Raw genomic sequence first — 16,086 nt, 5'->3', positions numbered from 1 at the left:
TTTGGCAAGAGAGGATGGTATTCAACTAAGTGCTATCCAGAGGAGACCCAGGGAAATTTATGAACCCATGTTAGTTAGCCAGGCCCATTAACTTCAGTGGGTCGACTCTGAGTAGGGGTAGCATTTCTTAGTCTGTTCCCCAGCTCCAACACCAAATTCATTTTGCTCCCCACCCGCTTTCCTTTCCCTGCATGATTGCTGGCTTCCAACTTTTACGATGAGTGGATATTTTCTTAATTTCCCCTTCCTTCCACTCAAAAGCTTTTCTGTCTCCCATTCCCTTTTATGGTTTTTCAACTGTTTTATGAGTGAGTTATTCATGATCTCTTCTTTGCACAAAGTATTTTCATTTTCTCACTTTTACAGCCTCTTTTTGCTTTTTTTATCTTGGTTATATAATGTTTGATGCTTCCACCGCTCTTCCTGTGATCTTGCCTGGATTCGTGGGCTTGTGTGTGAGATGATTACTTCAGTGAGAAGTGATTTGTGGAAATGAGGTGGCAGCTGAAAGTGGAAACAAAAAAGCTGAATCAGCTTCCTCCCCTCATATTGTTTTCCACCTCTGCTTCATTCTTCTAGTTTGTAGGCCTTTTGCTTGCAGCACCATCTTACTAACCTCGGCTTTAACTTAATTCTCTCAGAAACTCATTTGCATCTTAGCCTACTGTGCAGAAGCACCGCTGCATTGTATTACATACTGGTTGTCTGCTGTCTGTTTCTCATGGTGCCTGATGTGGACGTGTAGTTTCCTTCATACTTTGTATCTAAGTGGCCTAAGAAGAAACCTGTGGCCCTCCAAATGTTGTTGGCCATGGGAGTTGGAGTCCCAACACCATCTGAGGGACCAGGGGTCCCTCAGCCTGGCAATAGGCAAAATGAGGCAACCACCTCAAGAGGCAGATGGCTAGGGTGCAGCAACAGTTCCTGCCTGTTCCTTCTGAGTTCCTCCTCATCTAAGAGGGGCCTGTCCTGTCCCCCCTCTCAAATCTGACCTACTGCCTGAGGTACAGGGAAGAATGCTATTGTAAGGAAGGTGCGACTGGCATTCCAGTTGGTTTCTGGTTGTGAAAGCTGTGTAGACACCATCTTATCATTTGCCTCAGGCTGCAAAATATCCTGAGCTGGGCCTGGGAACTGGATGTTCCTCAGGTGACATTAAAAGGTAAAGGTACCCCTGCCCGTACGGGCAAGTCTTGGCAGACTCTAGGGTTGTGCACCCATCTCACTCAAGAGGCCGGGGGCCAGCGCTGTCTGGAGACACTTCCGGGTCACGTGGCCAGCGTGACATCGCTGCTCTGGCGAGCCAGAGCCGCACACGGAAACGCCGTTTACCTTCCCGCTAGTAAGCGGTCCCTATTTATCTACTTGCACCCGGGGGTGCTTTCAAACTGCTAGGTTGGCAGGCGCTGCGACCGAGCAACGGGAGCGCACCCCGCCGCGGGGATTCGAACTGCCGACCTTTCGATCGGCAAGCCCTAGGCGCTGAGGCTTTTACCCACAGCGCCACCTGCGTCCCTCAGGTGACATTAGTCCTATGCAATAGCATAAGCAACTAACTCAGATAAAGTTAGTGTACTAATTCTGGCACTAGCCAAACAGGAAGTTACTGGTCTTAGCATGACTCCATGCTAATTCTCCCATCTGCCAAAACTGTGGTTCCAAGTTCTACCCTGCTTTCTATTTTTAGTCGCATCCCTTATCTGCTTAGCTGAACCTGTTGATCTCTCTCTCCTTGTTGCTTTAGTCAGCCTGCAGCAATTTGCTGAGTTGTCTGGCCGTAGCAGAAGAAGATTATGAGTGGCTTGTCGTACTAGTACAGGGCTGTGGAACAAAGCCTGCAGTGTTTTGCTTTTTTGCTCGCTCAGTTGCTTCCATTTCGCCATTATTGGATTTTGGAATGCATCACCTTCAAGATACACTTTCAGCTGCTTTTTATCGCTGTTGCTCTAAGTTGGAAGGCACTGTTGGAGGCAATGAGTTGAGACCGCCCAAAAATGAGATACAGGAGGAAACCATTGCAAAATCTAATTTTGAAAAGTGGAATCATATGCTGGCTAGCAGAAAGCATCTATTCGGATGCCTCGTCATCTCATCTGATTTGAAAAAGACGAATCCAGAAATTTAAATGAGCTTTGGCCTAGAAAACTTGAACAGCATGGAGAGACCTGAGTTTTGTAAGCTGGAAGCTTCTCCATCAAAGTCCATAGAGTTTCTCCAACCATGTTTTTTCATAAGCTTCCTGTATTTTGGCTTTACCACAGTGGTCCATGCATGGGTAACTTTAAGGATGTATTACTGCAACACATTCTATGTGATGCTAACCTTGAGGCTTGTCTGGAGGCTGCAACTTGTGCATAATGTGAAGGCTAGGATGTTTGTGAGGCCAAACTGCCACCAGCATATAGTACCTTGCTAGGCCAAGTTCAACGTTTTAGTATTAACATATAAGGCCTTATATAGATCAGGACCAGCGTACTAGAGAGATTAAGTGTGGATCTAGACACAGGAGGGGAAGAACCCTGTAAATAAGTCAGAAATTAGATCATTATAACAAAAGAAAAAAAAATCTGTATGGAAAATCGTGTTTTAAAATTTCCTGCTCTCTGGTGCAGGAAACGTGTGTTTCTAGCATGTTCAAATCACTGTTTCTTAATGTAGCTGAGTCCTAGGTCACTGTGGACTGCAAGAAAGCTTCTCCTGTAAGTTTCCAAAGATATTGGAAGTCTGCCTCATAGTAACTGAGCTGGGCTATCAGTGTGGCCGCCCGTGTTCTTTGAAGCAGCCATTCCTGTCAAGAAACTATCTGCAATTTCTAGAAGCAACTGAATACATTTTTGTTCAGACAAGCTTCGCCAGCTGGATAAATAGGTTTCTGCCATGGGTGTACATACTGTTTTTTTGTTTCTTAAAATTCACAGTCATAGAATTCCTGCAGTGCAGGAATCTCAGCTAAATCACCCACGACAAATTCTGTTGGTATTTTGTGTGTTTAACTGTTTTCAATTCATTTCATTTTGTTTTTTTGTTTTCTTTTTACATTACCTTGAGGTATCTATGTGGAAGGCAATTAATAAATAGCAACTGCAACAAGTTCCACAGCAACAAATTGCTTGATTCCATGAGCTAGTCTGCAGAGGGTCCAAATGCTCTGTAGTGCTAAGAGTCAAACTGTGCATTAGATTATTCACCATTTTAGAAAAGTGTGCTCAGGACGACTTTTATTTTGAAGGAGAAACTGCTGTGCAGGGATGCGATCTAGGCCCAGGTCTGCGTCTGTTGAAAATCACTCCTCCTTCCCTTCATAGTTGCTATTTGTTCCTGAAGGTGATTATAACAAACTGTACCTTTGAAGAGAAAGTGCAATGGGGAGAGGATTTCTAAGAAAAACCAGCATGGGCTCCCAGTCTGGATCAGAAGTACATACCAAACATACCCACATGGCTGCTTTGGAATAAAAAAATCTCCTTTGCTTTCGCCTGCTTTCATGAGACATAACATGCTTCTACTGTCATTAACAGTCGTCAGCAGGTTTACCACAGCTATCAGCCAATCACCCATTCCCACCACCCTTCTGAGTAATACCCCTCCCCACCCTCTCACTATATATAAGGGTCTGGTGACTTTTGTTTCAGTGTATCTGAAGAAGTGTGCATGCACACGAAAGCTCATACCAATAACAAACTTAGTTGGTCTCTAAGGTGCGACTGGAAGGAATTTTTTATTATGCTTCTACTGTATTGCAGGGGGGGGGGGACCTGTCTTTCCCAGTTGTTCAACACTCCATAGCAATGGTGGGGAACCTCTGGTGCCCTCCAGATGTTGTTGCCCTCCAGTATCCAGCAGCCCCAGCCAGCATGGCCAATGGTCAGACACGATGGGAGTTGAAGCTCAGTGGTGGAGCACCTGCTGTTCCAGGTTCAATCAATGGTATCTCCAGCTAAAGCTGGGAGAGATACAGATCTGAAATCTTGGAGGGGCACTGTCAGTCTGTGTAGATGGTCCCAATGGTCTGATTCAGTACCAGGCAGCTTCCTTTGTTCCTGTACAGCAACATCTGGAAGGCTACAGGTTCCCCATCTGTGCCTCACTGATTTTGAATTTTTTTACCATCAGTAGGGCATTCCCTGGACTAGTTATGTCCCAGTGTGTGTGTGTGTCTGTCTGTGTGTGTGTGTGTGTGTGTGTGTGTGTGTTGAATTCTGGCAGCTCTCTTGGCTCCAATCCACTTGCTAGGAATACATTCATGCTTTGGCATCAGCAGGGCAGGTTGCTAGTTTAGCATGGCAGAGGCGTACTTTGCTCATATCTCCAGGCAGTTGCTTTTTGCCGTCATGTTTCCACCCCGGCCCTCTGCCCCATTATTTCAGCTGGTGATAAGTAATTGCTGAAATGCGGCCTTTGCCATGATGCAATGCAGAAATCTGCTGCTCCAGTGGCACCCTAGAACGATTTCTTAGTGCGGACAATGAAGCAGATATTCATTTCCAGCTGAAAGGCTGGGAGGGGAAAGAGATGCACGACACAGTGACAACTGGAGGAATATCTTCCCTTTGCTGCTCAGAAAGATAGACTGCATTCCAGACAATGCGGCTATCAGCCTCGCTGTGCGCAGCTTTTACTGTACCAGCGGGAGAGCCTCTGCGTGGGAGTGAATGCTCTAACCTTTTTGTGTGTGTGTGCAAAGCCAAAGTGCAGTAGACTTCTTATGATTCCACAGCATCAGTTATTGATGCTGGAAAGCAAAGTATTGCTAGTGTCTCACTTCATAACCCTTCATGGAGAAAAGGCCAAGTTCTGCCAGGTTCAGTTTGAATTGGGACCAGCAATTACAAATGACAGCAGGGAAAAAACTCAAAGTACCGTATTTTTCAGTGTATAAGACTAGGTCTTTTCCCTTAAAAATAATGTCAAAAATTAGGGGGTGTCTTATACATGGATACATCTCCCCACATTTTCTTAAATCTGAGTCCCCCAAAATAGGGGGCATCTTATACATGGGGGTGTCTTATAGACAGAAAAATACAGTAGTTGCTACCACCCCCATGCTCTGCCATGAGCTCCCGAATCCCCTTATCCAGTAGTCACAGCTCTGGCCAGTACTTAACACCTGCCTTTTCTCCTGCTGCCAGCCCAGAACAGGGAGGGAGGCTGGAGTCTCTCTGCTTTCTGTCCTCCGCCCAGTGGGAAATACAGTTGGAAGCACTGAGAAAGTGAAGGCTGTGTACACAGTAGCAGCTTAAAACTCAGCAAGTTCACATCCCCTTGCTGCATTTCAAGTCGCACGGATGGGACATTCACCACAGTGGGATGTTGAATTCCGTACTAAGGCTGCGATCCTAGCCGCACTTATCAGGGAGTAAGCCCCATTGAATTTAGTAGGACTTACTTCTGAATAGTTTTAGTTAGGATTGCGCTGTAAAACGGTAAAAAGGACTGAACAGTAATTTCATAGTCTTGTTAAAATAGGATAGCTTTATTCCAGCTGTTAAATATCATTTCATAAAATCATAGAATAGTAGAGTTGGAAGGGGTCCAGAGGGTCATCAAGTTGAACCCCCTGCAATGCAGGAATCTCAACTAAAACATCCGTGGCAGATGGCCACCCAACCTCTGCTTAAAAACCGCCAAGGAAGGAGAGTCCATTTAATGAAGAGACTTCATCAGTGTGTAGGTAGAGAATTTCAAAGATGAGGTACTGCCTTTCAAATGACCCTCCCATGAGACACCCAGGAGCTGTGTTAGAGCTTTTAAGGGTTAACAACAACTTTATTATTTATACCCCGCCCATCTGGCTGAGTTTCCCTAGCCACTCTGGGCAGCTAACAGCATATATAAAACATAGGAAAACATCAAACATTAAAAACTTCCCAATACAGGGCTGCCTTCAGATGTATTCCAAAAGATATGTAGTTATTGATCTCCTTGACATCTGAAGGGATGGCGTTCCACAGGGAAGGAGCCAGGGAGGGTTAAAAGTAACAAGCTTGGCCGCCTGTATATTAAAAGTTGTATGTAATAAAGTTAAGAGATGATAGGGGAACAACTTGTTCATGAGTTCCCTGAAAGACTTAGGCTTCAATCCAATGGTGTCCATGCATGAGTGGAAAGGACTTCTGCTTGCACAGCAGGACTTCCCCTTCCTCTCCTCCCATGTAACTCCAGTATCTACTTTTGGTGGTTGGGGGACCATCCTCAGCAGATTTAGGGGTGCTGCAGTTGAGAGGAAGGAGAATGAGGCCTACGACATGGGTGAAAGTCTGAGCAAGGCATGCTGGGTTTTGCCCTACCTAAACATGTGAGTAGTCCTATTCAAAAGCTATGCATTCTTCTGCCACATTACTATTAGATACTGTGCCATGTAATCTGTGTTGATCTTCGTGCAGCTTATTACTTCATCAAACTGTGTATGTGAAACACATTACGTTAACAATGAAAAGAATCAATAAGAATTTTGCTGGAAAGAACTGTGGCTGGGAGTCTATTTTAGTGCAAAACCCAGCTGATGTAATGTTTTGCACAGGTAGTCATTGGTTACAGGGAAAGAAAACATTGCACAACCATGAGAGCACTTACTTAAGATAATTTAGACAAATTCATGGGGAATAAAAGGTAATGACTGCATGAAGAATACACCCTTCATGGCTATATTACCTCCAGTACGGGAGACAATACTTTATTTAAATATTTTTAATTCATCATCATCATCATCATTTTTAATTTGTATACCGTATTTCTATCTTACAATACTCAAGGCGGTTTACAAGCTGAAGAAACAAAAAATGTACATCTTATAACAATCTAATGCAATACAAAAATGTGGTAATAAAACAAAGCTATAAAATAAGCAACCTACATCAAAAAAGTAACATTCAACAATCATTAGAATTGTATAAAATAATAATATCAACATATAAAAGTTAAGCCGAAATCCACTCAACAGTTATAATAAATAATTTCTAAACTATAATCAATAAAACAATGGCAAGCCACAGTACATAAAATAATACAATACAAATTGAGAAGCAGAGACTAGAGGGTGGAGCAAGGCAGGTGGAAGGAGGCCTTGCCTGATGAAGTCTCTCCCATCGTCAGCCAACAAAGTCTCAGATCGCTCAAAAGGCCAGCCCATATTCTCAGGCTTATAATCTATGAAAAAGACACAACACAAAAGGAAAACGGATTGGGAGGTAGGTAGGTGAAGATCTTAGTTACAAATTTTCCTAATGACCAGCTGCAGTGGAAGGGCTCCAACAGAGCAGGTGTCAAAACTTGCTGCTCTCTCAGCTGTGTTGACTGAGTGGCCCTGCACACCTTTCTTTCCCCCCTGTCCTGCAGCCTGCCAGGTGAGTAGTATGCCTCTGAATACCAGTTCTTGGGGATACTAGTGGGAGAGTGCTATTATGCTCATGCCCTGCTTGTGGTCTTCCCATAGGCATCTGAGCAACTAGGTTGGCAGAAAGGATGCTGGACTAGAAAGGTGTTTTGGTTGGATGCAGCAAGACTCTTCTTATTTGTGTTCTTAGCGCTACAAGTTGAAATGGTATTTTTAGGAAATCTGACCTCTCTTTAAATAGTACAATTCAGACTTTGAAGTCCTAATTTGACATGTTTTCATGTTCAAATTTCAGAAACTAAACTTTAATTTCAATTTTTCAAATAACCACCAGGAAATGGATTGAAGGAAATGTTTCCCATGTGCATTAAGTTAGTATGGATATTACTAAATGCGTAGGTGCACTTTGCCATGCAGATACTGGTCTGGCTGGGACAAACTTCCCCATTTTTTTCAGCTATGGTTTATGAAGCTAGGAAGTAACACCAAGGCATATATTGTGGTTCAGTTGCTGCTGATAAAAGAGAATAAGTCAGGCTCTGATCCTGGCTTATTGGTTTAACTGACATTAAGGTAGAGTTTCCCAGTTTGGATGCAACAGACAAGTGAAGGCAGCATGCAAGGGGACAGATGAGGGAGGAGTACTTGGTCCCAATCCTTGTTTTTAGCTTCATAAACCATGTTTATTGTTGTCAATCAAATACTTGCTATCAAAATTTAGAGATGGTAATTTGGAAGATTTTTTGGGGGGTGGTGGTGGAAGGGGAATGCAGGCTAGTTTATTCAATACTCTTTAACAACCTTTTATATTTGAAATTAGGGTGATAGTTGAGAGAATAATGGCATATTGGAATTGAACTGAGCTTCAGAAAGCTTAATTTTGGTACAAATAACATTGAACAAAAATATTAAAGATCCATGATAATTTTATCATTTAAGGATACTATCTGAAGTCCTCAAACTCCAGGTCTGCCTGTCCTTAAAATGTGGTGTCTTGTACAAATCAAGTTCACTTTTGTTTTTCTCCAGAGAACAATTTCTGAAGTGTCTGTGGCACAGCATGAAGAATAGTTGGCTGTGATTTTCTCTCTGTGTGCTGATTGCCTCCCATTCATGCTTGCTGGGAATGTGCCAGAAGACTTTAATATAAAGAGCTTTATATTCTTCAACTATTTATTGCAACTTATTGCAGTAATAAAATTTTGCAATAATTATTTTGGCTTGGAGCCAGAGTTCCTGTCAGTGTTACTCTGCTTATAGAACACTGAAGGAAGAAGGGAAGAGGTGACTTTCTTTCTTTCTTTCTTTCTTTCTTTCTTTCTTTCTTTCTTTCTTTCTTTCTTTCTTTCTTTCTTTCTTTCTTTCTTTCTTTTGCTGATTCCCCTTTTCTCCCTGTACCCCCTGAAGATCTGCTCTGGAACAGTTGTGGGGAGATGAAGGGGAAATCAGCAAAAATAAAAGGCTCCTCTCTTTGTAGTATGGCAGCTCCGGATTCAACCTCTTGCCATTATAATCAACAACAACAACAACAACAACAACAACAACAACAACAACAATAATAATGTTCTTTTATAAGCATTGCAAATTCCAGCATTAAAAATGCTGGCATCCAAAAAACCAGTGTTTTCCATCTTAGCTTTATGGCAACTTTTGCCATCTTCTGCAGATTGAATCTGGCAAGGGAGCGGAGGAGAGAGCAAATGCTTGACCTGGTCCCGAGAGGACTTAGTCCCTCGAGGCTTCATTAGATAACTTAGCCATACGCATGAAGTTGATGCAATGAAGATTACTGAATTGAGTAAATTTATACTAGCTTTATGTAAATCCCTAGGGCTACTAATGCTGGTCGTTTTAAGCTTAGAGGCTGTTTGCTTATTTTGCAGTGTTAACATTCAAAGCGAAGGTGGATTATGTGGCTTTAAAAACATTGTGCAATATATCACTCTAATACACCCAAGGGTTGGCGTAACATTTCAAGAGATATACAAACAAAGCCTTAACCAGATACCTCTTCTCTAAGTGTGTGTGTGTGTGTGTGTGTGTGTGTGTGTGTGTGTGTGTTGTAATGGACTTCCTCTCCTTGTGTGCCCCCTAATCTGTTATGAGGGTTTCCCTAACTCTATGGAACAGTTTTGGGGAATAAAGGGAGGAGTGTTGGCTGCAGCCCTCAGTTTCTCCCTAGCTGACACCTTTCGGTTGTGATTGTTGGCAGTGCTCACCTGTGTAGTGTGACCAGCCAACTATCGGTCATCCCCTAGTAGGCCAGTGGATAAACAAAAAAGACATCTTGCACATAAGGTCTCAGACTGGATTCCTTCCAAGAGGACACTTTCATCCTTCTAGCCCATCTCACAAGCATCTTACCATGCTTTCGTGAATCATTTGGCTGATCACCGTTATCTGTACCTTGTTATTAATCTCCCTTCCCCTCCATTTCATGGCAGCATTTCATAGCAGGTGGGTAAAGAAGCAGTCCTTATAGGGTTGCAGTCAACTAATGTTAATCCATTGAAATTAGTGGTCACAGCTAACTTAGATCTATCAATTTCAGTAAGTCTACTTTGACTCAAAGTTGAATACAACACTGGGGCTCTTGGAATAGCAGTTTTGTTGTTGACAGGGAAGGCAGGCCTACAACTAGAAGAGAATTGGAGTCCCAATGAAATAAGCTACTTTTACTGCCGTGCTCCTTATTCACAGATCATGGTCCTTATTCGCCACACGTAGGGGGAACTGGGACCATGCTTTCTATCTCCATTCCTGACATTTGCACATTTGGTATGAATGTCTGAAAACAGGGATGCTGCATATGGGTGGGTGTGTGGATGTGATCCTGAACCCAAGGCACAAACAGCAGTGCAGATGAAGGCTGTCATTTTTCAGATTCTTGTAAATGCAAAGATAGGATTGCATGGTTAGAAAATACAGGAATAAAAAAAAAAACCCTGCTTCCCTGTTGCGAAATTCAACCCAATTAATTTGGTGAAAGATTAGAAACTAATGTTATGCAAATAAATACAACCTCTGGAGTCACTTGATGCAAATGTTTGTAAACAAATTACCAATGCTGGAGAAATAATTATATATGTACATAAAACAACAACAATCATAATCCCTTCCCCATTCCTCTGCTGGATAACAATATTGAAGGAAGGATTAAATAGTTTTTTTTATTCTCTCTCTTGGTGTATATATACATTCACATGTCCATACATGACTATTCCTGCCTAGGCAGAATGATGCACTTTCTTACATTCCTTTGTCAAAGATATGTCACGGCCCACATTGGAAGAAAACTAGGGAAGTTTTCTGAAAAATTGCACTGTCGGTTGCTCTTGGATTTGTATGCAGTCCACAATTAATCTGCATGCCTTCCTTCTTATTTTCCAGAGAGAAGGTATCATAGACCTCGTGCCAAACCCAATGGGCTGAGCTTCTCTTCTCACGCTGTGGCAGACCGACAAGTCAGCGAGACTGCCTTGACGCCTCTGACTGAGCAGGAGGGCGAGGCATATCTGGAGAAGTGTGGGAACATCCGTCGCCACACTGTTGCCAACGCTCACTCTGATATCCAGCTGTTGGCCATGGCTTCCATTATGCACTCTGGGATGGTGGTGGAGGAACCAGACAGTGGCGACACATGCCTCCTCCTGCAGCCCAGCTTAAACCACAGGCAATGTTCCAGTGAGCCCACGATAGTAGATGGACCGGAAGGGCTGGGGACAGCATCCATGAAAGAACCCACAGAACTGAACTGCACATCTGTCTGCTGAAATGCCATTTGGAGGGACGAAGGACCAAGTGTGTTAGGCAAAACATTGTTTTGTCATTTGCTGAGAACAGTGGAGGAGTCAAACTCCAGAACTGAGATCAACATGCCATGTCCTATCTTAATATTAGAAGACTTTTTGGAAATAATATTTTCCAGGCCAGGTTCTAATTTTATGTGGCTTATATATATTGTTTTCAAGGTACAAAGCTGCTACATTCAAGCATTCCAACATCCCTTCCCTTTTCTCTGGATTTTTCAGACCTTTTTTCCTCCTGAGTTGGTCTTTCACTCTTTTGTCGCATCTTATGTGTGGTGTCCTATGAAATCAGGGGAGAATGATCAATAATATTAGGCACACACTTTCCCCTAGCGGCACTCTATGGCACATGCAGGAGGCCAGCTATGAAGCATGCTGGTTCAAGTCTTGAACCATCAGGATGGGTGAAACTGCACCCAATTTCCAGAGTTAGAACTCTATAATATACTGAACGAACATTGCCTCATTCTGCAGCAAAAGCTGGTGACCAGGTTGCACAAGCCATTTCTGAATGTTGAGGATTTTTAGGTTTTCTTTTCAGCATTGCTCTTCTCAGGGATCCCTTAAGTATATTCCAAAGAAAAATCTAAGCTCAACTTCCACAGTCTAATTCCTTCCAGTTGTTGGACTCCAATTCCCATCAGCTCCAGCCAGCATAGTCAATGGTCTGGTGATGGGAGTTGGAGTCCAGTGACATCTGGAAGGAACTAGGCTGGGAAAGACTCTCTAAATTTTTAGATTCCAGGAGACACAATTGGAGAAGAGGCCGTTTTAAAGGATCTCATGCTAAGGAACTTGTGGGTGGTATTTAACTAAGTTTTACTCAGAGGAGACCCGCTGAAATTAATGAATCTACGGTAATTTAGTTATGTTGGTTACTTTAAGTGGGACCACTATGGAGTGGCAATGGTGCTATGCATGTATTAACATGTAGAACTGAGAACTGTCCACCCTTCCCATTGTTTCCATGAACACCAAGAATGAAAGAAACCCAGCTTTCTTACTAATCAATGGGATTCCATTACATATGGGAAACTTTAGGCTGATGGGGATCTAACCTCATTTGGGGGCAACACTCCTCCTCTTGTAAAACAGGGTCATTTGTTGACTGGTATGGAGAATGTGTAATGCCTTCTATACTTATGTTCATACATCTGACACAAAGCTCAGTACTAGGACAGACTTGCTTTCTGGAAGCTGTGTAGTGGTGTCTTTCTGGAGTCCAGGGTTCCAGTTTCTAGAAACCTGATGCTTCAGTCACAACACAGTTCTGTTACCAAATACCTTTGGTAATCCAAGTTATCATGGGGGTGGGTAGGGGTGATGTTCCTCAGGTTCTCCTTCTCCCCATGAGGGTGATTCCAAGAACCTGTTAGCAACTGAAATAGCCAGATTTTTACTTAAAAATAATAATAATCAAGCATCATAATCGTGTGTGAAAGTTGTTCTGCAACAGTTACCTCTTTATGGAAGTAGAATGCAACCCAAGGAATTAAATTCAGTCTTGATAAAATTAAGGAGCAGGGCCAGGGATGGTCACATTAGACCAATAGGTGCAGACAAGAGACAATGCCTCTTGGATTATTTGGCTTCAGAGATCCACAATGATGAACTAACTTTTAAGCTGTAAAAGGGTCAGCTTAATAAAATGAATGGGGTTGTGGGTGGCCAGGCCCTAATAAGGGCTCCCAATGAGATATAAACAAAAGCTAGGTAAATCCTAGTCTTAAAGTCTGATTCTCAACTGCAAGTGTATAGGCTTACAGCCTTCACTCTATAAAATGTTCCAAGTAACTAATTTGGAATGAAGGATAACATTTCTCCTTTATTCTTCCACTATGTGTCCATTTCTGGTTTTGATTTGAATGTATATGTTAAAAGGCATGTATAATTTCCCAAGTATGCTTGCCCCTGTGGAATTGTGCCAAGCCACAGTGATGGTTACCACTCAAGTCCATGGCAAGGATTAACTTGGTAAGAGAGCTTTACTCTGAATATCTAATGGAAGCTCACAAAGAAGGAAAAAGTTAATGTTTGGAAATGTGGTAGGAACTGGTGTTGAGTCCTCAAATAGAAATCCTTTTATTTAATTGGAATCTTTGTTGCCTGCCTTATTTTTACATATTCACAAGAAACAGCTTTAATGAAGCCTACTGCAGAGATGTCTGTGTTTTCTCATGCCTATCCACTGCATTGTCTTCTGCTTGCCTTAATTTGCTGAAATCCCCGTTATATTACATCCACTTGGCCTTCCTATCTCCATGTGTGCACACAAGTGTACATTCTTTCTCTGTTGCTCATAGGTATAGTTCCCACAGACATTCATTTCTTTCTTCTTCCATCCAACCACCAATTCTCCCAATCAAGGGTGTGTGCTTGTGGGTCTATTAAGCCTCAAAGTACAGTAAACATGGCAGTGAAGGAAGTCAGCTGAAAGGCTGACTAAGCAATAGTCTAGCAGAGCCAAACTTCATGCACCATCTTCTCAGCAAGTTTTGTGTTTACCAAGAGCAAGCCTAATGTATAATTACAAACATATTAGTGGATCTGTTGTGGGACCACACATAGCCACAGTTTTTCCTCTGCTAAAACCTTGCATCTACCTTCTTCCAGAACGAAAATCTTTGCTGCCTTCCAGGAAAATGTGGCACAGATCAGTAGCAGGGCACATGTTTTGCATGCTGAGAACACTGAGCTTCAATCCCTAGCATCTCTAGTTAAAAGATCAGGTATGTAGTTGACGATGGGAAAGACTCCCTCTGGAGAGCTGCAACCAGTAGACAGTATTGGGCTGACCAGACAAACAGACTGGCCTGCTATAAAGCATCACATCAGCAAGGTCTTGTCATCTGGGCAGCCCAGGACCTCCATATGCACTGCCCAGGCTTGAACCCTGGGGAGGTCACTTTGGTGCTGCTAACAGAGCAGTTTGACTTCACCCCTAGAGACATTCCCAGCAAGACAGGTGCCCAGCAACAACACAGCAAGCAGAAGGTGCATTGGAATCACACCTGGAATACTGTCAACCATATTTGCAACTGTCCTTTAGACCCATGTAGCAATAACCAGGACACCCACTTGCCTGTCCACTTGTGGCAGCCCCTATGGCTTCAGCTTAATCCATGGTCAGTATTTTCTCAAGACACTGCCATGGAGCTCCAAGAGATTTCTATAAAGGGGGCCTCCCACTGCATGCCGTTCTTTTTAGTGAAAATTCCCCTCTCTCCCTCCTGAGCAGTATGAATTATTTTCTTGAAAACAAATGCCGCCTCCCAAAATTGAATGAGGCCAGTTTCTATATTAATTTTTAATCTGGGCACAGCTCATAAATCCCTCCCTAATAATGCTCTGTCATTGCTAGCAGCAGGTGCCTCGCAGCAGGGGGAAGCATGTGGAGTCATCATTTGAAAAGGAGCTGCTGCCTCCCTCCTTTGGGTTTTCATTCACCCTGGTCTGAATAAAGAAAGAGAAATCAGATTTGGACACCCCTAATAAACGAATCACCTTGATCTTACAGACAGAGGGCTTGTGAAAATTTTATGGAGTTTTCTTTGGGGGCGAAAGGGGGAAAAAGGAATCACATTGTTTTATACTCGTTGCTTGCATCCAAATTCTAAATTTATATAAGATACTGTTAGTCTGTGTTTTTGTAACACAGAGACATCTGGTACATTGTTATAGAAGATTTCATTAGCTTGCTCATCTCAGTTCAGCATTAAAATATCTTACGCCTGTTCATACCAGACCCTCTCAGTGTCCCTATTTCCCAGGGTCAGTCCTGGGTTTACAGAAGCTATCCCAGTTTCTGATTTGATCCTAGAATGTCTCACTTTTCCTTAGGATGTCCCTATTTTCATTGGAGAAATGTTGGATGGTATGCCATGCCAATCACCCCCACCCTGCTTTTTTTTGCACTTTGGGATGGTGTTGTTGAAATTTCCAGAACAGCAAACCACTTGCATAATTGGCTAACAATAGAGACTACCTGTGGGATATCTTCACTGTGTGCTGGGCCAGAACATCCCTAGATTTGCTTCAAGGCATCTCTAAAACTGGGCCAATGCAAGCTTCTTAGTAGATGATCACACTGTTTGATCCTCTGAACAGAGACTCAGAAGACCAAGCCCATTGCAAGGAACCAAAAGTTAAATGTCAAATAAGCTGTGATCATCCAAATAGTTGACATAGGTCCAGGCAAACTCCTGCTGAAGCTCCTGTGCCTGTGTGGAAAGTTTCTATGTGCATCCCTTTTCAATTCCCTCCTGGTTCTGGGAGACAGTGTTGGAGGAGAGGGACACAGTCCTTCACTTGTCTGACCTGCCTCTTTCTCCTCTTCTCCTTACCCATCCTGTGCTCCACTCTGAAGTTTCCCCTGCCTCTCATTCTTGCCTCCTGGCTGGTACAGCTTCCCACAAACCACTGCTACCCTCTCCAGAGTCAGACTCCAGCCCCCTTGTTCCCCATGCACACTCTTCAGCTGCCTGGCAGTCCCCAGTATGGCTTGATCTCCATCTTCACAACTTTTCAAGGGGAAAGGATAGAATTCAGCAAAGGGGTCAAGGCCCTGGGGTGGACCTAGCACCCAGGCTGTAAGTTTCCAGCCCTTGCTTTAAAGCCAGCTGGGGGAGTGGTGGTGGTAAAAGGGAACGAAATACTTGAGAACCAGAGGACTTCGCCACACTAGATTTTCTCCAGTAGCAAAGTTCAGAACCCGCTTTGCATTATTTTCCCATCTCAAATTGAGATACATACATTGGAAGATGAGAGGGGCTTGCTTACTCTGAAGGGGACTGAGGCTTGCTGCCAAGTCCTTGCCTCAGATGTGCTAGGAGCAGAATCTGGGTTGCATCAGGCAGCTGCTGCCTTCACAACTTCTGTGCCATTTCTGTTCCCATGCTGCTAGGTTTTAACCACTTCTTTTCATATATATGTAGATGTACAAAC

At 43.2% G+C, this 16,086-nt stretch overlaps 1 protein-coding gene across 9 annotated transcripts in view; it reads left to right on the top strand.

The window, feature by feature from the left end:
- The window catches only part of PRR5L (proline rich 5 like), a 77,641-nt gene extending 64,403 nt beyond the window's left edge, over positions 1–13,238 (top strand). For 8 of the 9 annotated variants that reach the window (XM_077929077.1, XM_077929073.1, XM_028727804.2 and 5 more), the window contains one exon: positions 10,724–13,238. In XM_077929077.1, coding sequence (XP_077785203.1) covers positions 10,724–11,106 — 383 coding nt within the window. In that variant the 3' untranslated portion in view covers positions 11,107–13,238. Of the gene's footprint in view, positions 1–8,362; positions 8,831–10,723 lie in introns of those variants that run through there. The other variant, XM_077929083.1, reaches the window with a different exon arrangement.
- The last annotated feature ends 2,848 nt before the right edge of the window (positions 13,239–16,086 follow it).

This window comes from Podarcis muralis, chromosome 1 (assembly GCF_964188315.1).
Source record: "Podarcis muralis chromosome 1, rPodMur119.hap1.1, whole genome shotgun sequence".
Taxonomy (NCBI): Eukaryota; Metazoa; Chordata; class Lepidosauria; order Squamata; family Lacertidae; genus Podarcis; species Podarcis muralis.
The sequence above is the reverse complement of the archived record's forward strand: the minus strand, read 5'-3'. Positions and strand labels throughout refer to the sequence as shown.